This window comes from Leptodactylus fuscus, chromosome 3 (genome assembly GCF_031893055.1).
Source record: "Leptodactylus fuscus isolate aLepFus1 chromosome 3, aLepFus1.hap2, whole genome shotgun sequence".
Lineage (NCBI taxonomy): Eukaryota > Metazoa > Chordata > Amphibia > Anura > Leptodactylidae > Leptodactylus > Leptodactylus fuscus.
In genome coordinates, this window is record NC_134267.1 from 206828923 (window position 1) to 206851108 (window position 22186).

Sequence of the window (22186 nt, forward strand, 5' to 3'; positions counted from 1 at the left end):
AAAAATACTGAAGGTTAAAATAGGTTGTGTCCTAAAGACTATTTTAAATGACCATGGTCTCTCGGCCAAAGCAATGCAAGCTTTTACTTTATTGATACAAGGGCGCTGTAATATATCTCCTCTCATATTATATGTAAGATGATGTCCAGGAAGCCCGAGTTATGAATATCTTCTTTACAGACACCACACAGCTATGAAACACAATAGCCGGTGTCACAAAAAGAGTCCCAGATCTCACATAATCATTGAAAACAAGAAAAAGCTCTCCGCGCGCTAAATAAAACAGCAATGTTAGATGCCAAGTCGAAAGAATTTTTAACAGAAGCGAGAATCTCATTCCGCAGATAATATGAGTTAAAATGCAGCTCTCATTTAGTCAGAGTTCACATTCATGAACCTTTCGGCTTTTTTCAAAATAGCTTCTGATAATGTATGATAAACTACTCACTGCTTCCATTTGGAGATTTCCTACATAATAAGCCTCCTCATTTACACCCTATATAGTGAGCTTCAGTGCACCTCAAGCTCTATAAAAAATGGGAAATACTTTTATGACTTCAAGGCGCAGTGATTACAGCATGAAAGGAGACAGTAGCCGAGGTTCAATGGTGCTAAACCCAATCTTCTAGACTCTACTCCATTGTCCTCATGGCACGTCTGAAGAAACGGGGCTGAGAAATGCTATGCAATGTCTAATAACCAATTCCACATCATTATGTATCAGCAACCTGTAATTGTGCCGCAACACGGATTCATGATATTCTGGATGAAGATATCTCTGCTATAAGTGTCCTTGTGCAGGAGGGGCTACAAAGGTAACAGTGGCTACCAGGAACCAAAGTCTGAGGGGGCCCAAAGACTTGTCTGCAATATAACGAAGTCCCAATGTTATAGATAGCGCATAGTAAGTGGGGGCCCAAAGGCTTATCTGCAATATAACGAAACCTCATGAATGAATTTTCCAAAAACCTCAGGTTTGTCTGAATCTATTTTGTAGTTAGGTTGTGTCTTAGAGTGTGTCTGGTTGGAGTCAAGAATCAAAGAAGCTTTATTGGCACGTCCGAATAGATATTTGGCCTTACCAAAGCAAGTAAAGGAGGGGAGAGTTGGGGTTGGGGGGAATGGTGGGTATGGGGTGGGGTGGGTGATTTGGGGTATAATAGTCTTTGGGTTCTTATCTTCCCCTTAGTTGGTGGCAGGGATCTCCACAGTCAACTCCTCTTCTCCCAGTAGGATGTAGAATTTCCTCTTCTCATCATCCAATCAGATTAAAACAAGTCAGAAGAGCTTTATATTTGCTGTATATCTGGTTTGCTTTCCTGATTTTCCGATTTCTTAGTGGTTTGACATTTTCTGTGATCTCCTGGACCTGACCCCGGCTTGTACTCTAAATGGCTCAGGGATAGACCTCCAAAAGACCACCAGGAAAAACTGTGCTAAAACATCTTTGGATGAAGCGTGGTTCTTCCTGGTGGCCTCTTGGAGGTCAATCCTTGGTCCATTTGGTTTGACACCTTAGGGTGACACAGTTCCTGAGACTGAAACAACCCAGATAGGTACCTTCTGCTAGTCAATTATGACGTGCATTCGGTTGTTGTGAATCATTCACAACCAGCCAAGGTGAGAGCTCTACCTACTTTATACAGTCTCATTGGTTTATGATGGTACTACACTACTACACTATATATGGCTTAGTGCTGTTCCTGTTTCTTCTTGTTTTGGCGTGTACTCTGCTATCCTGGTTTGACTCAACTTATATCTTACATTCTATCGACTGTAGCTTTGCTGGTTTGGTCTTTATTCTGCAAGTGCAGGCAGGGAAGAGAGTAGAGGTCCACTAGGTTTACAAGGTGGTGAAGACCACGGGGCACATACCCTTGGGTTGTTCTTATAATTCAGCTTTGCATATGAGGAGACACAGCAGTCAACCACTTTCCCAGGAGTTAGATCTGGCAAGCATCAGATGCCTATTCCAAAGATGCAGCCTCTTTGAAGAAATAGTAGGAGTGATGTTCAACTAGTAGTGACAGTGTAAAGCATTAGTGATGTCGGGTTCTTACTGAGTAATGATGTAATTACTTTATTGCAGACACAATGGGACTTGTATTGTCTAAAGACTCCCACTCATGACTCATCTGCTAATAGAACATTATTACAAACACCTTACGGACTTACGTAAAAGGAAACTTCATGCTTTCAAGACATTTTACAATATTCCAGTTTATGTCCACATAAAAAGTAGAGAAACTTTGCGTAACTTATCTTTTACTACTGCAATACTTGACATTTTTTTGTTGAGACTGAAACATGAGCGATGCCATGTTCCAACCCAAATGAAGCTTTCGTAGATATGGATGAGAACTGAGAGCAAACATTTGTAAATATACTGAACAGTATTGGCAGGGTCAATATCAGATCACAGCAGCTACCATTCATGCAAGCTGACACGGCCACTGCTCAATGGATAGCGCCATCTGCCCACTGGGTAGTTCTGGTGCCGGTGACTGAAGTGAACAGTCAATCAGTGGGATGCTGCCGGGCATTGGACATCCACTAATCTGATATTGATGATATATCCTAAATCAATATCAAAAGTCTGGAGAATCCCTTTAAGTTATTATTTACAACCACTTTACTCATATATACCAAAGCATTCAATAAAAGGAATTTGGTAGTAATGCACTAAGGAACAGGCGTAGGGGAATTACTTTAATATCTCGTTCCTACTGAAGGTAACGTATAAGTGATCTCCAATATTAATAAACACAACATTTTCCAGAAGACCAACATAATACAAGTAGGAAAGAGGACCCTGCCTGCAGGCTTACAATCTATAAGGGAAGGTAGGTGAGCACAATGAGCGAGGGTAATAGCTACTTGTATGGTGGCACAGTGGCAGCAGGGTTACTCAGTATTGTATGCCATTCTAAAGAGGTAGGTCTTCAGGATCCATGTGACGGTTGTAATCACGAGGGACAATTCCAGAGTATAGGGGGATACATGTGAAAAATCTTGGAGCCAATTATCTCAAGATGGAATCAAAAAAAGGTCCCACGAGGATCAGAAATTACACGTGAGGAAGTAGTGGGTGGTTCGGTAGGAGAACCTTCTATGTCATATGTAACAGCTTGAATTGAATTCACCGGGCAATGGGCGGGCAGTGACGGGATTGGCAGAGGTGAGAGGAAGATGAGTAGCCAGAGGAAAGGTGCATTCATTGGGCAGTGGAGTTAAAGGTGGATCAGAAGGGAGCAAATTTGATTGGAGAATAGGAAGGTCATGGTTTCAGAATATCTCTTTACGGTATAAAGGTTTATCAATATATTTATCTTAAACTTTTGGTGTAAATACATTGAAAAACATGGCATTCTGGTATGTCCCTGCGCCAACTAACTGGGACACCAGAATATGTCTGGAAAGAGTAGATGGGCCTCCAAAATCTAGCCCCATGCTCAGATAGGATGACATACAAAAATCTTACTCCTAATGTTAGCAATGAAATCTAGAAACATGGAGGAAGATTAATTTTGCAAAATGCATCACAATTATATAGAAAATTGGACCACAAAGTACATGTTAGATTCCACAATTACGATGTTTAAGTTGTTGTATCAGTTTGGAGAGTCGGATTATGTGAAACAGGCAAGGACCAGAAGAGTATAAGTGTATACAAGTATAGTTATACCTCGGGGGCCACACGGTGGCTCAGTGGTTAGCACTGCAGCCTTGCAGCACTGGAGTCCTGGTGTTCAAATCCCGCCAAGGGCAAAAAACCATCTGCAAGGAGTTTGTATTTTCTCCCCGTGTTTGCATGGTTTTCCATCCCATATTCCAAAGACATACTGATATGGAAAAATGTACATTGTGAGCTCTATGTGGGGCTCACAATCTACATTAAAAAAAACAAACAGTATAGTTATACCTTTACTATACTTGTACCTTTCTAACAAGTCACAGAGTAGTGTCCGATACCTTTAACCACTTGTCGACTCCTCGACTCTGCAATTAACTCTGCAAAGGCATACCTGCGCATCCTTGCAAAGTTAATAAGCTTCTTGAGATTGTGTAGCACAGGATTGGAGAACCAGCTGTTGTTGATAGTGGAACATCCCAGAGAAAAAGCAGGGGTGGTTCCTTATCAGCCCTGCCTTCCCGATCACGGTATACATGGCACTCAATGAATCCAAAAATCTGAAAATGTTTCCAAGAGAATAGCTTAGTCATGAAGTGGTTAACATTGATATAAGGTTGAAATCCTCAGAGGTCCATGCTGAAAAAATTCCGCACCTGCCCATCTCTCTCTCTCTCTCTCTCTCTCTCTCTCTCTCTCTCTATATATATATATATATATATATATATATATATATATATATTGTATATACATAGATGGTTATAGTGACTATGCCAATAGTGTTTTTTTCCATTGCCAATTATTACTTGTACCCTGAAAGACGTATTGTTGGAGAATCCTGGAGCATATTTCATTCCGCACACTTATTGCATTGCGTTTATTATGTTCATACACAGCTCACTGTATATTTCTCATGACAGTTCAATTATTAATAATCCAATCAGGAGAATCGCTCAAGAACCCACATGTCAGGCTCGGCGCTGCTCTTATCATCATGTACATGTTGTTTTACAATACAATGATTATTTTATATATAAAATACTTCACTTTAATCCCTTCAAAAGAGTTTAGAAAAGTGGAATATAAATCTTTGTAATGTTTTGGTGGTGTGATCTCTTAATGACGGTGTCCAGCTTCAGAGAACACCATAAATGTATTGGTTTCTGAGACAATGAGAAGTTTCCCTCTGGGTACATTGGGATTTTCTGCTACCAGAAAAGGATCCCATTGAATTCAATGGGAGGCTTTTTTTTCAGGGCTAAAATTCCACACCAAATTACTCAACATTTTCCTCCATGTAAATGGACCCTAAGAAGACACCACTATTATAAATGGCCCCGGGGTCCAGATCTTACATCTCTGCTCAGCTAAAGTTACAGAAATGCCTATAGTATTGCAACTACTAAATTGTGCATGGAATCAATTAATATAAAAAAATGAAAAACAATATCCAGATATACAAAGGTCTAGCAGGTGATGATAATGCTAATGTATGAGATGGAAGTCTGGATCTGCTTGGATCAATCCATAGTAGTCTGCAAATAATGTACAGAATACAGACTACTGTAGTAGTAGCTGGAGGACCCAGCATGTCCCCTTATTGCCTGCATAGCCTATTGGTTAAATGCAGAGTATGTAATACTTCTATTCCCCTATGATGACGCTGCAGAGGTTTCACCAGTTCCTATCAGTTTCCCCTAACAAACTATAACTGATCTGCCAGGCTGTAAAATGATAGATTTTATAGCACATTTTTTAACGAATGAATTGCTGTATAAGTATCTCATAACATACAGTACAGACCAAAAGTTCGGACACACCTTCTCATTCAAAGAGTTTTCTGTATTTTCATGACTATGAAAATTGTAGATTCACACTGAAGGCAACAAAACTATGAAGTAACACATGTGGAATTATATACTTAACAAAAAAGTGTGAAACAACTGAAAATCTGTCTTATATTCTAGGTTCCTCAAAGTAGCCACCTTTTGCTTTGATTACTGCTTTGCACACTCTTGGCATTCTCTTGATGAGCTTCAGGAGGTAGTCACCAGAAATGGTTTTCACTTCACAGGTGTGCCCTGTCAGGTTTACTAAGTGGGATTTCTTGCCTTATAAATGGGGTTGGGACCATCAGTTATATTGTGCAGATGTCAAGTGGATACACAGCTGATATTCCTACTGAATAGACTGTTAGAATTTGTATTATGGTAAGAAAAAAGCAGCTAAGTAAAAACCATCAAGCGCTACAAAGAAACTGGCTCACATGAGGACCGCCCCAGGAAAGAAAGACCAAGAGTCACCTCTGCTGCGGAGAAGAAGTTCATCCAAGTCACCAGCCTCAGAAATCGCAGGTTAACAGCAGCTCAGATTAGAGACCAGGTCAATGCCACACAGAGTTCTAGCAGCAGACACATCTCTACAACAACTGGTAAGAGGAGACTTTGTGTAGCAAGACTTCATGGTAAAATAGCTGCTAGAGAACCACTGCTAAGGACAGGCAACAAGCAGAAGAGACTTGTTTGGACTAAAGAACACAAGGAATGGACATTAGACCAGTGGAAATCTGTGCTTTGGTCTGATGAGTCCAAATTTGAAATCTTTGGTTCCAACCACCATGTCTTTGTGCAACGCAGAAAAGGTGAACATATGGACTCTACATGTCTGGTTCCCACCGTGAAGCATGGAGGAGGAGGTTTCATGGTGTGGGGGTGCTTTGCTGGTGACCCTGTTGGGGATTTAGTCAAAATTGAAGGCATACTGATCCAGCATGGCTACCACAGCATCTTGCAGCGGCATGCTATTCCATCCAGTTTGCATTTAGTTGGAGCATCATTTATTTTTCAACAGGACAATGACCCCAAACCGCCAAGCTGTGTAAGGGCTATTTTACCAAGAAGGAGAGTGATGGGGGGCTACGCCAGATGACCTGGCCTCCACAGTCACCAGACCTGAACCCAATTGAGATGGTTTGGGGTGAGCTGGACCTTAGAGTGAAGGCAAAAGGGCCAACAAGTGCTAAGCATCTCTGGGAACTCCTTCAAGACTGTTGGAAGACCATTTCCGGTGACTACCTCTTGAAGCTCATCAAGAGAATGCCAAGAGTGTGCGAAGCAGGAATCAAAGCAAAAGGTGGCTACTTTGGAGAACCTAGAATATAAGACAGATTTTCAGTTCTTTCACACTTTTTTGTTAAGTATATAATTCCACATGTGATAATTCATAGTTTTGATGCCTTCAGTGTGAATCTACAATTTTCATAGTCATGAAAATACAGAAAACTCTGTATTGAGAACGTGTGTCCAAACTTTTGGTCTGTACTGTATGTGCATTGATATAATCATTGTCAAAGTTAATAATTCCCGCACAAACAGCAACAAATACCAAAATTGCATAACATTTACCTAGAACGTGGTTGAGAACTTTGCAAATGAGAACACTTTATTAAACAATAGCTCATGTACACAGCATGTATGTCACCATGTGTCACCTTATGACTCTGTACCGCACCATAGTATCAAGATTTGCTACCGCAGAGGCAAAGGTTGGTTTGAAAAATGATGGAACCCATTTATAATTGTATATATACTGATACTTTCCTATAAGGAAACAGAGATACAGATACAGGATGATGCATGTTTGTAGAGTGTCCAAAAGTGTGGATATTGCTTGACATAAGTTAGTTTTGCCCCCATGTTACTCAGTGACTTGAAGCTCCAAGGACGCCCAGAGACACCAACACATAGTAGACCCATAGTAGGGATTGCCTTGGGAAACCTTACAACATCTACAGCCTGTAAGACAATTTGCTGCATAAGCCATTGTGACACAAAAAGGAGCAAGTAGCCGCCATCTTGGATTACATTTGCTTGCATCATCTCCATACTATTAGCACCTGGTGCATTGCAATTGTCACATTAGGACTTTTTATAGTTTGGATGTTGCACAAAGTCATAAATTATTTAGCAATGTCCATGACCTTTAGTCATGTTGACATATGTCGTAGAGTTTATCTCTTTATTAGATGGTGGCTTTATTAACATTTGCATCGAGACTTCCCTTTATAATGAATACCATGGTGCACTGCGTGGAAATACTACTAGTGATAACTGCATTGACTTATAATGAGGTTGTCAGGGCTCTGTCCTGATATCTGTCATTGTGACATGAAGAATAATTCTGCATACAACACTCTCCTTCTGTGCCGAAATATGCGACGCAATCTCCAATGCAAATATAATGGTAGAAGTGTAGGCCGCGGAGCTCTGCGAGAGGATTCTCAAATTGATCAAGCAGTGTAAAGAAACCATCACTCACACTTTAAGTTGCAAGATCCAAAGTACGTTTTACTAGATGAACCAACAGTAAGGATCCATGTGTGTCCATTCACAATTCATAAAACAACACATAGTAGTGGCAGATTGTTACATCACTACAATATTTCCATTGGTGGGACCTGTATTAAGCATGATCTGGCAGGAAGAGCAAAGGGGCTCATCCACCTCCACATCCACATGTCCTCTTATTCGTACGGCCAGATCATGCTCGATGAATGTCCCATAGTCCAAAACGTTGCAGCAATGTAATCTCTGCCTACTACTATATGCTTTACCATTGGTGGATTGGGTGCACATGGATCCTTGCTGTTTCCTTCTCTAATAAGACACACTTTTGATCTTGTCACTACATCTAAAACAGCTCAGTAGGATGAGAAAAAATACAAAAAATAAGCGATTGGTTGTGTTGCAACGTCAGCTCTTCGGAATGAGAACAGACCGTAGGGGACTGGGCAGTTTAGGAACAGGATCGGCAGGGGATCAGTGAATATGTCTTCTGCACCCCATGCTGAGATGTTTAAAATTTTTCCTGCTGGACAGGGCCTTGATATTGAAATTGTAAAAAATCCAGTATAATAAATAAAAAAAAATTTAATGTAAAAAAGTAGCACACTGTATTTTTTTATTAACATGATAGAAAACCGTCTATCTTTACAAGGTACAAGCCCTGTATTGATATAATTTCAAATAATAAAATGTAATAATTGTTGGATATGAGTCGTCTGGCTTTGTGTGACTGGCCTCGCTCCGTGTTTAAGGTCATGCATTGACTCATCCAGGAAACCAAGGATAATTGCACTTGGAAAGTGGCACTAAAATGTCATCTTCTTTTAGGTAGAACATAGCTATCCTAGTGGAAACAAGGCCTCTTATTGTATCTTCCAGACACGAGTTTTGTCTCCAGAAAATGGAGTTTGTTTTCCAATATTGCGTAAGCAATATTTCACGTGCCAAAACTTTCCAAAGGAGGCTTGAAGGGTGCGATAAGAAGTAATAGGTACATCAATGAATTAAAGATGACAATTCAAGCGTCAAAATGTAACAAGGACAGAGGTAAGATACTGGAAAATGGGCGCCAAAACCGGCAACACTGCTCATGTATAGTCTACGTTTATAGAACAAATTTGGCAGTAGTTGGAAGGAGCGAGATTTCAGAAGATAGAGCATGAATAAAAAATGATAGGAGTCTCAAAGGAGGAGACAGTCTGGATTTGTCAATCGTAACATTATGTTATGAGACCATACGGAAGAAGGTGAACCAGTTATATGCATCAGAGGGCAGAGTGAACTGAGTTTCAGGAGTTACATGTAGCCAAAACAGAAACACTGATGTATTGCCCTTACCTTTGTAACGCCCCATGATACGTCCCGCAGAAAATAACGTTGCGGGAAAAAAACGCGTCGGCAACTCATTGTAGTTCTTCCCGCAGCGTTTTAGATAGAAAGTTTGCACAGGTTTCCTCTGCGGACCAACTATTTCAATTATACCTATGGGGAAACCACGGGCGTTTCCGAAGGCACAATTGACATGCTGCGATTTCCAAAACCGCACTGGTTTTGAAAATAACCATGTGTCCGCACCATGGATTTTACTGCAAAGTGGGTATGGCATTCACTAGAATCCCATCCACTTTGCCCTGACTTTAAAATGCTGTGATTTTTCCCACGGATTTCCACGGCAAGCAAATCGTGGCGTTTACGTCCTATGGAGCCCCAGCCTAAAGGGGTTTTCCTAGACTCACATATTAATGGCTTATCCATAGAATATGAAACCAATATCTGATCCGTAGTGGTCCAACACCAGGGACCCCCACAGATCAGTTGTTGGAAGAGGTTACAGCACTCAAAAGTGTTCTAATCTTTTCCCTCATGTTCATTGGATATATAATAGAACACCAGCTCAGTCCTATTCTAGTGAAAGGGATTGATACAATAACAAATCTCAGCCCCAATACCATGATTGACACTGCACGGATATATAGTAACGAGAATGCAACATTCACTAGAAGATCAGCTCTATAACCAGCTGATCTGTGCAGGCCCCAAATGTTGTACCCCCACAGATCACATACCCTGTTTCCCCAAAAATAAGACAGTATCTTATATTAAATTCTCTTCTAAAATATATGACCTGTCTTATTTTCGGGGGATGTCTTACGCAGCGGCTGGAGCGGGGGACAATCGGCAGTCATGCCAGTGCTTCTTTAGCGGAGCGCCGACATAACTGCCGGTTGTAGGTGGTCCAGGAGGTGATCTGTATTAAACAACAATAAAAAATAGCAGTACATCCTGCAATTTTCCTGGCCGGATTGCCTAAACTGGAGACCGGGCGCAGATGTGAACCCGCTCTTAGCCAAACTATCTCCACTTTTACAAAAAGTAGCAGGTATTGTTCAGAACATGGCAAATCCCATACCAAAGATGTGCCACAATTACACCCATCTACTTCAGCTAGCGTACATAGCTTGATGAATTCTCCTCAAAAACTAGCCACAAAATGACCTATGTGATTTATCAGAGGATAATCCCCCGTATGGATCACTTACTGATGGACATATCGTTAACATTTTTGGATTATTTCATGTTTTAGATCTATTATTATCCATTTGAAATTGCAAAAAAATTCATTGTTCCTATTATTTGGAAAAAAAAAATTGCCATGGTTAAAATGCCAAATAATTTGGTCTGTAAGTGTCTGGGGACTGAGACCGAAAGAGCAGAATCCCTCAGCTACGTCCTAACAGTAACCATCAGCAGCCGAGCAGATGTTCTGTCCTTAAGTATATTTCCTTAGACGGCTCCTTTTTTTCTCCAGCCCCGTCACCTCCTCATTATGTCTATCAAACAATCCAGAAATGCTCATCGTGCAGTCAGTACCAAGCAAGAAACACAAGAGGGAGCCCTGACATGGCTTCTAGACCTCCTCAAATGACCCCAACACAACCTGAAAAATAGGACAGCGGGGGAGATTTCACCGAGCTCCATCGATTAGTTGCAGCTGTTGCATACATATATAGTAAAAATCCTCTTGCCTCCAGATGTTCCAGACTGGGGGTGGCAGGGAACGGGCTCCGCTAACATTTGTTTAGCTGTAAATCAGATTTGGATAAAATTGGTGACTTTTCCACTTTTCCTTGTAAAGACCGTAAGCTTTATAACTGTACTGAAATCCGTATTTGTAGCTTTAGAGTTTAGAGCACATTTGGTGTGTTTGCATCTAGTGAATAGGAGCCTGGTATGAAAACATATAATTAAAGAGAATGCATTGCCTATATTTAGCTAATATTTTTTTACTAATTAAAGGTTTGGTGCCGATAAATCATCAGTCTGCGGTTTATGGTTCCAAATCTGGCAAATAACCTTTCCTTTTGTGTGTGAATTTATTTGATTGTAACCAAGTGTACATGGCTTTAGGACTCATCTCTGGTGGTTCTGGCGCATTTCACCACTAGGGGCACCAAACCTGGTAACAGGCTCCCTTTACACTAGACACTGTTGTATATGCTTGACCATGACCCCAGAATTGGGTTGTTTTGCCCATGAGACATCATATAGTAAACACTCTCTCTGCTGGTTACAGAGTATATATTTATTACACGGCTTGGGGTGACATATGGCAATGATGTGATATTTCATCTGTCACATACATGTACATATCTCATGTTCCTTACCATTCTTCTTAGCTTGACATATCCCAAGATGATCGGCCTTGAATAACACATAATTCTCCCTTGCAGGATGTTTATACTATATGGGGCCATCCAATGCTTGTGGGTTTCAGGCTGTCAAGGGTTTTTATATCATGTTGTGGTGATGTTTTAAAATTGTATCATTAGAAACCGCACTCCTTATGGAATCCACCTCAAAATTGGCTCCCATTCATTGCAATGGGAGAAGCTTATTTTTCCCGCTAGCGATTTTTTTCAGCTAGAGGGAAAAAGGTTTCCGCCTTGTGAATATACTCTTAAAGGGGTATTCCAAGAAACATAACAATACTTACATTTGTAGATAATTATAGCTAAATACAGCTAATTAATAATTTTGCGGAGTTTTAAAGATTTTTTCTAACCGCCTTAGGGGGCGTTCATACTACTTTTGTTAATGTCCATTGCTGTCTTCCATCATAGTGTGACAGCAACGGACATTAAACTGTTGCAGGGAACGATCACAGATTGATTCTATGCCTGTTCCCATTGATAATCATGTAAACAATAGAGATGAGGGAGTAGTATTCGATTGAGTAGGTATTCAATCGAATACTACGGTATTTGAAATACTCCTACTCGATCTAGTACCACTCGCTGTTCGAATGTAAAAGTTCGATGCAGAACCAGCATTGATTGGCCGAATGCTATACAGTCGGTCAATCAACGCTGGTTCTTCTCCTACCTTTAGAAGTCTTCTCCGTGCAGCTTCCCTGCGGCGTCTTCCGGCTCTGAATTCACTCTGCCAGGCACTGCTTGTAGTGCGGGCATGCGCAGTCGGCTCTGCCCAGGCCCGATGCCTGGCAGAGTGAATTCAGAGCCGGAAGATGCCGCGGGGACGCTGCACGGAGAAGACTTCTCAGAGGATCCAGCCCGACCCTCACTCGTGGACTTGGTAAGTGTAATTTGATCGAACGTTGCCTACCCCTGAAACGAGCATTTTCCCCCCATAGACTATAATGGGGTTCAATATTCGATTCGAGTAGTCGAATATTAAGGGGCTACTCGAAACGAATATCGAATCTCAACATTTTAATGTTCGCTCATCTCTAGTAAACAGCATGACGGAGGCTATCTTTGACCATGTTTGTTTACCCATTGTAACGGAAGATAAAGTCCTACATGCATGACATGACAGAAAGACAACGGACATTAACAATGGTAGTGTGAATACCCCCTTAGTGGTGACAGTCTTTCATCTCAGTCACTAGTGTATAAGATCATGAATGCAAGAGTTTCTTTACTCTGAAACCCAGTAGTAATTTCCTTATAGGCTGGATTATTTTATCACGTACGTAGTGTCCTTGCCTAATAACTTGTGCACAATAAGGACATCATGGCTGGGTTTCTGACATAGAAAGTTCTTGCATTCATGTCGTATCCATTGTCAAATCATTATACTGTCATCACTAAGAGGATTAAAGTAAATCTTTAAAATTCTTCAAATTTTTTAATGACTTATATTTGCAAAAATGTTCAACTTTTAATTGTTTACAATCTAGTTCTGGTTATGTTTGTGGGAATACCCCTTTAACAAAATTTGTGGAAAGATGTTGGACGCATCTGTTTACGGGTTTCAAAATGCTCCATTACTAGTTATGTATCTTGGAAAAAATATGCAAATCTGACTTCCATGATGTAATTAGGATGTCAGTGCCTCAAGTATGCACACCAATAGAGGGCGCTGACTGAGATTGTGCAAGTCTGTCTTCCATGATGTAATTAGGAAGACAGAGTCCCAGTCAAGCAATCCAATAGAGGGCGCTCCCTTTATCATCATGCCCGGCCTTCTCAGAGGCCTTTGTTTGCAATGATGTTGGGATTTTATGTATCTGTAATAGATCTGACATAGATTCTCTTTGCCATTTGGAGTCAGGAAAGATTCTTTTCCTCTCCCTATCTAGGTCATGGGGCTTGTTCTTGCCTTCCTCAGGATAAACACGGAATGATCATAGATTGAACTTGATGGATTTGTGTAATTTTTTCACCCTCGCCGACCATGTGATTATGGCTAAAAGACTGACATGTATTTTCCCAGGATGAGATAAAATGCCACTGATATCAAAGGCTGAGTTTTTATCCTTTAATCTCAACACACATTACCCAACATGCTATACATAAAACGTTACATATGCACATACCAAAGCCCTATACTTTATAAGTATGGACTATGAAGATCTGGTGTTCATTGCGCTATATTTATGGCTGATTTTTCCCCGCGCCGTGGCATTTTGTCTTTGATTGTTGCATGTCTTAATCACCACCATGTAGCCAGGGTTACAAGTGTTTACAAAAACAAGCTTCTGAGCAGACATATCCTTTAAAGATTAACCTATGACTCCCGCTGTTTACAGTATTTAAAAGGGATCAGTCCGACTGATCCGCAGCTGCCTTTCTGCTACCTTAGATATCATTGCATAGATATTAGCACTATAACACTTTTATCAATTTACTTACATGTTTTACTAAGTCAAATTTTCCAATTATTTCTGACTTCTAAACACACACACATATATATAGACATAAATATATTATTTAAATACATATATATATATATATATATACATATATATATATAAAATATATATATGATATATAGATTGATATACAGTAAATATATATATATATATATATATATATATATTTATTTAATACATAAATTCAATTGCACATTGGATTAAACCATTTATTCAAGTAAGAATCGCGTCAAAAACATCTTTCAATGGCCGTTCAGACAGTAAATGATTGAACTCATCTCATGCAATCATACAGCAGCATTGTTGAAGTTGTGATTTAACTTTGTAACAATATAAATTATTATATTAATGGGAGAGATAAAGAGTTGTTCATATTTATTTAGGCATATGGACATAATAGAAGGAGATACCCACTTTGGGATAAGAGACAGCTGCCTATGCAGATTGTAATGTGGCGGACTCAGCAGGACTATATGTGAGATGATCGTCCACATATATAAGTGGTCATATACAGTTTTTTCTATGTAATGTAGCTTTAACAGTAGATCGATCACCGGGATTAATGAAAGTTATTGTAAATATTTAGTGATCATATGGATTCCAGTGTGGCTTCCTTATCAGATGAGATTGCCCCAGTTGGGACAATCCTTTTATTGGAAGATTGGGTTCACACCAGCGCTTGGATTATGTCCCAGAATTGGCTTGAAAAATGGAAGCAGGAGTGTTCTTCATACATTTTGGGGGTGGAAACATGGCGGACCACAACATAGTCTTTGGGGTCCGCGGGTGTCCATGGGTAATCACATTTTAATCAGATTGGATTTCCGCTTGCAAGAATGGGAACCCAATTGCAGGTGTGATTCTAAAGTCAACCTCCGCCTATATGCATTATATAAAAATATATTATAGAAGTGTAAGGTAAATTGGCTAAATACCACATATCCAGGCAATCCATCATATACATTTATTGCAAATATTCCTATAAATCAAGTGGACATAGATCGTAATAGATGCTTAAAGATTTTATAATATTTTTGCTGAACAATATACCAAGATAGGGAGTAGCTGATAAAAAAATATTGCAAACTGTACTTCTAGATATCAAACCTTTAGTACTTTCCTGAACCGGAAAACTAGGTCATAGGGTACGATGGAGGGTATAAAACCCTACGTAAAGATTTCCATATCTCCCAATCCATTGACTGAACAATTACAATAGATTCTAAAAATGGTTACAAGTAATAGTAAGTCGCAGACAAAGCAATTTGCTAATAATAATCTGAAAAATGGAATCTCAGGACTCACATTGTGTCTTAATTCTTAAAATACTCATTCCTTGGATTTCATGTATAATTTCTATGTCAACATTAATCCCAAACATAGGAAGCAACGAAGAAAGAAAATTTAGATTGTTTTTAGAAAGAAGTTGTGAAATACCTGAGCATTTGAAGTACTGTCTGCTTGTCTGGTGGACCGAGCTGAATAAGGAAAGTGATGGTGAGCCCGTGCAGGTCTGCAAAGAGAAAACAAAAAAAGTTATAGGGTAACCAAGACCAAAGACCCGGTAATGGAAGCGCTTAAATATTGAATATGATAAAAAAATATGACTGTTTTTTGTTCTTTTTTTTTTGCAAAAAGAGTGCCACACATGTTCCCAGGTTGTTTGCGATATTGCAACACAGCTCCATTTATTTTGATGAATGCCAGACACAACCCATTGGCAAGGGATCAATCCACATACAGTACATTAAGCTGTTGAGCAGAGGCAGACACAGATAGCAGAGGATCACTATATGAACCCATTGGATTTCAAGATATTATAGCTATCAAAGGAGACGCTTTAATATCTTACATAAAACTTAGACCTTTCTAAATAATATCATAGACAGTAGCATTCCTTACCCACTGCACCCCTGTACAGTTACACAGGTTAAAAGGGTATTCACATTTTATAATGTGATACTGAAGGTTTGTCCTATGGGAGACTGCAGCAGCTCTCCTATCCATTGGCCTATTGGAGTCTGCAGCAGCTCTCCTGTCCATTGGCCTATTGGAACCTGCAGCACCTCTCCTGTCCATTGGCCTATTGGAACCTGCAGCACCTCTCCTGTCCATTGGCCTATTGGAGACTGCAGCAGCTCTCCTGTCCATTGGCCTATTGGAGCCTGCAGCAGCTCTCCTGTCCATTGGCCTATTGGAACCTGCAGCACCTCTCCTGTCCATTGGCCTATTGGAACCTGCAGCACCTCTCCTGTCCACTGGCCTATTGGAACCTGCAGCACCTCTCCTGTCCATTGGCCTATTGGAGACTGCAGCAGCTCTCCTGTCCATTGGCCTATTGGAGCCTGCAGCAGCTATCCTGTCCATTGGCCTATTGGAACCTGCAGCACCTCTCCTGTCCATTGGCCTATTGGAACCTGCAGCACCTCTCCTGTCCATTGGCCTATTGGAGACTGCAGCAGCTCTCCTGTCCATTGGCCTATTGGAGACTGAAGCAGCTCTCCTGTCCATTGGCCTATTGGAACCTGCAGCACCTCTCCTGTCCATTGGCCTATTGGAACCTGCAGCACCTCTCCTGTCCATTGGCCTATTGGAACCTGCAGCACCTCTCCTGTCCATTGGCCTATTGGAGACTGCAGCAGCTCTTCTGTCCATTGGCCTATTGGAGACTGCAGCAGCTCTCCTGTCCATTGGCCTATTGGAGACTGCAGCAGCTCTCCTGTCCATTGGCCTATTGGAGCCTGCGGCAGCTCTCCTGTCCATTGGCCTATTGGAGCCTGCGGCAGCTCTCCTGTCCATTGGCCTATTGGAGCCTGCGGCAGCTCTCCAGTCCATTGGCCTATTGGAGCCTGCGGCAGCTCTCTGGTCCATTGGACTATTGGAACCTGCGGCACCTCTCCTGTCCATTGGCCTATTGGAACCTGCGGCACCTCTCCTGTCCATTGGCCTATTGGAGACTGCAGCAGCTCTCCTGTCCATTGGCCTATTGGAGACTGCAGCAGCTCTCCTGTCCATTGGCCTATTGGAGCCTGCAGCAGCTCTCCTGTCCATTGGCCTATTGGAGCCTGCGGCAGCTCTCCTGTCCATTGGCCTATTGGAGCCTGCGGCAGCTCTCCTGTCCATTGGCCTATTGGAGCCTGCGGCAGCTCTCCAGTCCATTGGCCTATTGGAGCCTGCGGCAGCTCTCCGGTCCATTGGACTATTGGAGCCTGCAGCAGCTCTCCTGGCCATCAGTCTGTGCCAATACCTGCACCAAGTGCCATTACTTTGCTGGTCCCATGCTGCAGTTTCCTACTTTGGTGGTGGCCGGAAGCATTGAATCAGCCCCATGGCCCCTTCCTTCTTTAGGATTGATGAATATGCCATCACTTTATGAGATACATATATCCCATTAGGATATGCTAAGTTCTTAAATAGGCACCTATGTACAATATAATGGTTACAAATAATATGACACAGTCTGTGTTCCCTTACCACCAGAATACTGCTATAATATCTGATATGAGTGTAAGACATTGGTAGTCATGTAAATCTATCTCCATAAATTCATTAGGCACAGAAAGACGACTTAAAAAGGTTTGATAAGATGAAACATCACCTTCATCTTGCCTGAACAGCATGTCCTTATGGAGTGAAATGTATTTTTAGAAAAATCCGATGCAGCCTGAAGTAGGGGAAGAGCAAGGCATGGCTAATGTCATCCTGTTTTTATCTCGTTCCTTACGATATGATAGCGCCAATCCAGCTTGGCAATGGCTCCTATGGTTTGTAACCAACTTTGTTTCACCTTCACTTAAAGGAGTTTTTCTGGAATTGGTGATCTATTCTTATGGTAGGTCATTAACTGAAGATCAGGGGGGTCCACCGCCTGGACAGAGCTCCGAGTGCCACTTTTACTTCACAGGCCATTGGTTCAATGTAGAGCGCTGTGCTTAGTAAGTAGCCAAAAGCTTCACAGCTGAGTGGCGAGTAGCTGAGTAGCGCTGTAGACAACACTAACGGGAGGGCCGAGGCTCACAAATATTTGGCCAACCGAATCGTGTGAGTTCGCCCATATCAAATGATGACCATCCCACATAGACTTGATACGATAGATGGTACCATTACCTTCTTCTATGGAAACTTTCAGCAGTGTTAATATGGCTGAGTTGAGCTAAATTTTATTTTTTTTATTTCTTTATTTTTGTTTATGAGTAATATGCAATTCTCATTGTGTCATTGTATAAATCAGCAAGATTACATATAATTAAAATAGCATCACTATTAATTTTAGCAGACAGATTGTAAAGTAGAGTATTCTTCTCCCGCCTTTGAAACAATACAAATCTTGATAATAATTATGCCCAAAATATCTGCTATATTGTCAAACCTATCCTTTAAGTTTACACTGTTCCCACCAGATTAGCAGATATAATACTTACAATCTAAAACCTTTCACGTTAACACCGTATGTAATGGAGTTAGTATATAGGAAACATTTTAATTCTTAGTAAAGAAGGTAGAGATGTTAGGATTGTTTTGCAATACTTAAAAGGATTGTCCCATCTCAAGGATCCTATCTATACTGGTAGCTTATGTAAATTGAAGACTTTTCCTAAATATATTGCTTTAGAAATTTTGCTTTGTTTGCCTGTTATGTAAACTTATTGCTCCTATTGTTTAAATAACGTTGCTATAACCACGGACCTTTAGGAAAAGTGACGTCACTCAGTGCTCTTGCTGACAGGACAATAAGTTCAGCTAATTGCAGTTTGTTGATAAAGCCGAGTCTGTTATTTCTCTATGTAAACACACAGATACAATTGAGTTCATTCTGTACAAGCATATGCATATTATCTAATCTGCATTAGTATTGTGATTCAGCCAGCTGGGAGTGGGGTGAGGAGAAATACTGGAAGTGAGGGAGACAGCAGGCAAATCTGTTGCAACAGTGAGATGGGAAAATCCCTTTAAGACTTGTAGCTTCCTGAGGTCTTCTGTGGTGCTGGCATGTATCCCCAGCTCACACAGCTAAGTCCGTTTGGGGATTCCGTTCCACTTTCTGCTTGAAAAATGCGGAGAGAAAAGCTCTGCAAACAGCACATTTCTCTGAATTTTTTACCCTTTTTGGGCGGAAACTGAGTAGAAATCCAGCAAAAAACCCATTATAGTCTATGAGGTCCATTAGTTTCCACGGGTAACCGCTTTTTTAAGCAGATTAGGTTTCTATTCGGGGGTACTCCGAACACAGATGTGAACCTATCCTAAGAGGGCCCTAGTTCAAGATAAGAGCCAGATAGAAGTCCACTGACTGGACTCGGGAGAGAAGCAATGGCAACCACTAGGCAGAAAGTTACTACTGGAAAATAAAATAAAATTTGTGAATTAATGTCTCAAAATATTTGCATGTAGCTGTAGGGATTGAATTTTACTGGTGGGCCCTAGGAACCCTTTTCTGACAATGTACTGTATATAAGACCAAATCCAGTGACATCACTGTATATGGCATGATGACATCACTTAGTAGGACATGCTAGTCTTTTAAAGTGATGAATATGGATAGTTAAGAAAGCAGCAATACAGGGTGCTGCAGTAGCAGTCACTATCGGGCACTGGGTGTAGAGTGGGCCCATAAGGTTCCTCTACCACCTAAAATATTCTATTATTTCAAATAGCAGAATAGGTAGGGGCCGATTTACAGATTTTGCACATAGCTGTTAAGGTTGAGTCCACCACTGGGTAACATTGTCTGGACCAGGAGAGGATTGTTGACCTCCTCAATCGGAGTTTGATGGCCCGCCTCTATGGTATACAGAGCTAGTAGCTTCTAATAATTGTGAAATTGTATCAAACTAACAATACTATCTGAACGCTGACAAATGGCTATGTGACAACAGTGGCTTGGTTAGCACACATGCTTCCATGTGATAATATGAACAATGGCAGAAGATAAAGTGATGTATGGCACATACGATAATATATTGCTGTGTAATCTCCGTGACAGTAAATCAAATCGGTCACTTTTTTTGCCTACATTTCTGTATCATTCACTCAGTTGTTTCATACTAGAAGGTAATTTATGGATTCTTTGACCTATGAATGACAATATACAAAGTCCCAGTTGGGATGTCATTGTTTATTAAGTATTATTTCACCATATAGATGCAGATATGACAGATGTGATTAGTAATGTGTCCCTATAGGAATAGCTATAAGTCAAGGAGACAATTAGAGGGAATGTCTCAACTTTTTACGTTGAACGGATTTTCTAAAGGACTGGGACGTTCATTAATCCAGGGTCATAGACATCAGACTCCCCCACTATTAAGAGGCTCAAGGGGCCACCTAATAGTTCTGGTACATGTTGAGAATGCCATGTACCAAAAAGTTGAATTTTGTATAGTTCCGAGCTGGAATTTTTTTTTGTTTCAGAGGCATTTAGATACCAAAGTCATTAATGATAACTACATCTAAGAAGTTCCTGTTAGTAATTGGTTCCTTGCCTAAGATCGAGGCTCTGCACCACCCTGGTCCTCCTATTTACTGTCATCCTGACAATTGAAACAAAACAGCAAGTAATAGCTATTAGTAAATTTGTAACAACCCATAATATAAAAGTAATGCATTAGTTGCCCAGCAAAAAAAGAAAAAAAAAATACAAAGCATGAACTGCTGGTTTTGGGACAATCAAAAATAATGTACCAAGTACAACTTGCCCTGAAAAAACAAGCCTTCCATTAGCTCCATCAATGGAAAAATAAAAAATATTATGGGTATACACAAACACAAACTATTTCCTATGGCAGTAATTTTTGTAAAAATTATCAAAATATAAACAATCACCATATATACTCGAGTATAAGCCGAATTTTTCAGCACAGTTTCTGTGCTGAAAAAGCCTCCCTCGGCTTTTTTTTTATAGGGGGGGGGGGGCGGTCTATGACCAGGAGCAATATCAATGTATAGAATCTCCCATAGAATAGTGGGGGGAAAAAAGAAGCTTTAAAAAAAATAAAAAAAATAAAAGTTCTAAATCCCTCCTTTTCCTAGAATAGACACAAAAGTAGAAAATGACTGTGAAACACAAACACATTAGGTATCCCTGTGTCTACTGAATATAGGGTATCTGCAGTGCTCCTGTTCTGTCGGGAAGGGGTTAATAGGAGCACTGCAGATCCCCTATATTCAGCTAGGCTGAATTCCAAGTGGAGGAAAAAAAAAAACAGTCCTCAAGCTCAGGGAAGGGGCAGACAGACAACCAAAACACCCCCTCCCCTTCCCCAGCAACTACTGCACCCAAAAACTCCGACCATTTTCATTTTTGAAATTTTCCAGTTGCTGCTGCATTTCCCCCCCTCGGCTTATACTCGAGTCAATAAGTTTTCCCAGTTTTTTGTGGTAAAATTAGGGGCCTTGGCTTATATTCGGGTCGGCTTATACTCAAGTATATACGGTATATAAAATAGGTATCACCGCCATTGTACTGACCCAAAGAATAAAGATTACCGTATATGTTATTTATGTTGTGTGGGGAACTGCGCAAAATGTAAAATACCAATTTTAACTGATTGTGTAAAATTATGTTGTTTTTTTTTCATCCCCCACTTCAGAAAGAGAGAATAAGATTTAGTCATAAAGTTAGACGCATCTCACAAAATAACAGCTCATCTTGCAAAAAACAAGCCCTCAAGCTCCTTCATTTGTAGGAAAATAAAAAGGTTATAGCTTTTAAAAAGTGATAATGAAAAACGAAAAAAAATTGCATGGCCGGAGGGCTAAACTTTGCTGCGTCCTTATGGTGTGAAGGATGTCAAAGGTGAAAGGATGAAGAACATAAACTGCAGGCTGATTTTCTATTGATTTTTGGGATGGCTCAATAGTCAGGCTGGACAGGCGCGCTCCTGCCCTCGCAAGGGTCAGAGGTCTTAGCACTCTCCTATGGATACAGGCCAGGATGACGCTCAGTAAAACTGTGTGTAGTGTCTCCTGAATATAATACTAGCACCGGGCCTGCAGTACAGTACATGTCTGTGACATTTACATCTCAGCTAAGATCAG

At 40.7% G+C, this 22186-nt stretch overlaps 1 protein-coding gene across 14 annotated transcripts in view; it reads right to left on the reverse strand.

The window, feature by feature from the left end:
- The window catches only part of MYT1L (myelin transcription factor 1 like), a 371423-nt gene that overhangs the window by 152480 nt on the left and 196757 nt on the right, over positions 1 to 22186 (reverse strand). For all 14 annotated transcript variants that reach the window (XM_075269099.1, XM_075269101.1, XM_075269096.1 and 11 more), the window contains one exon: positions 15587 to 15662. Coding sequence is in view for 1 of the 14 variants with exons in the window: in XM_075269106.1 (XP_075125207.1) it covers positions 15587 to 15594 (8 nt within the window). In the remaining 13 variants the exon portion in view is untranslated. The remainder of the gene's footprint in view (positions 1 to 15586; positions 15663 to 22186) is intronic.